This window comes from Antrostomus carolinensis, unplaced genomic scaffold (genome assembly GCF_000700745.2).
Source record: "Antrostomus carolinensis isolate BGI_N321 unplaced genomic scaffold, ASM70074v2 scaffold15491, whole genome shotgun sequence".
Lineage (NCBI taxonomy): Eukaryota > Metazoa > Chordata > Aves > Caprimulgiformes > Caprimulgidae > Antrostomus > Antrostomus carolinensis.
Genome location: NW_010294917.1, coordinates 11,446 through 12,802, shown reverse-complemented (window position 1 = coordinate 12,802; position 1,357 = coordinate 11,446). Strand labels below are relative to the sequence as shown.

Genomic DNA, 1,357 nt, shown 5'->3' with positions numbered 1-1,357 from the left:
GCAGGGCCAGCGGGGTCCTGCATCCACAAACCCACCCCACCAAGCTGAGATGCTGCTGCTGAAGCTGAGACATCCTGACGGCACCAATGTCCCCTCCCCAGCACTGACACCATCCTCCATCACCCAGGGATGCTAACATGGGCACTGGGTCATTCTCAAGGCTTTTAAAAAAAACCTGCCTGTTCTCCCCAAACAAGAGCTCACATCAGCGTGAGCATCTCCAGTCCCTCCTGTGAGGGTTGGAGGGATGATGCCCACCAAGCCATGCTCATCCCAGTGACACCATAAGAGGACATTTGGGTCCCTCAAGAGCCCCCAGGAGCATCACTCACCCTGCTGATGGCCAGGAGGAAGTCAAGCTTGTGGGACTTGGGGACAGAGTGACGTAGCTTCCAGTAGACGAGGTGCTCCCAGGCAAAGACCAGCAGGCTCAGCCCCATGGCCACCAGCAGCATGTAGAAAACCCCAGCCATGTTGTCAATGTCCAGTTTGCTGCTCATCACCTCGTTCTTCTCGTTCTGGCAGATCCCCGACAGCCAAACCGTCTCCAGCTTCTGGGTCTCACCTGGGGCCGGACACACACAGTGGTGAGAGGGTGAAAATGTCCCCCTTGGCCATCATCTCCCCAAGCATCATCTCTGCTCATACCCACCCCACCACTGCTGGAGGAGGAGAAAAACACCCCCAAGCCCCCAGAGCTGTTATCGGCTCAGGTCTCATTGCTGCCCTTGTTCTGAGCATCCCAGTCACTTGTCTTCTCCAAGGTCTTCTCCCATCCTTGTCCCCTGCTGATGTGCCAGCCAGCCACTGTCCCCTTCCCAGGCTCCCTGCTCCTTCTCCCTCTGACCCTCAGATTTTCTGCATGACCATCTCCAGGATTTTACATACTGCAAGGGGGGACCCCAGAGGGAATGACCCCCTCAGCACCCAGCTGGAGAGATGCTGCTGGATTTAATGTCCCCTGAAAGGAACTGGTGGAGAAACCCCTCAGTGGCATCCTGCAAGGAGTCATGGAGGCTGCACAGGGTCTGGGGACCAAAGCCACCCGTGCTGGTGGAGGGACAGACAGCAATGCTTAGTCCCTGGGTTGATCTGCGGGGCAAGGTGAGGATGGGGATGGGGCTAACGAGAAGCTCATCCAGACACCCACCATCTCCCAGGAACTGGAGCAGGGCCAGGTCGATGGCCCGCTTCCAGCGCGAGTCCTTCTGCAGGGCGATGCCGTAGCCCGTGGTGGCAAACACCTTCCCGCTGCCAATGGTCACCAGCTTGCAGCCCTCGTCCTTGCCCGCCATGTAGTTGAGCACCGCCGCGTCGTAGATGAAGGCGTCCAGCTTCCTGCTCCACCAAAGGGAGG

General features: G+C 58.4%; 1 protein-coding gene across 1 annotated transcript in view; it reads right to left on the bottom strand.

The window, feature by feature from the left end:
* Nucleotides 1–332: 332 nt before the first annotated feature.
* Nucleotides 333–1,357, bottom strand: part of LOC104532569 (glutamate receptor ionotropic, NMDA 2C) — a gene marked incomplete at its 3' end in the record, with an annotated part of 8,438 nt that continues 7,413 nt past the window's right edge. The window contains 2 exon segments of the mRNA XM_029087434.1: nt 333–565; nt 1,151–1,338. Of these exon segments, the coding sequence (XP_028943267.1) occupies nt 333–565; nt 1,151–1,338 (421 nt within the window).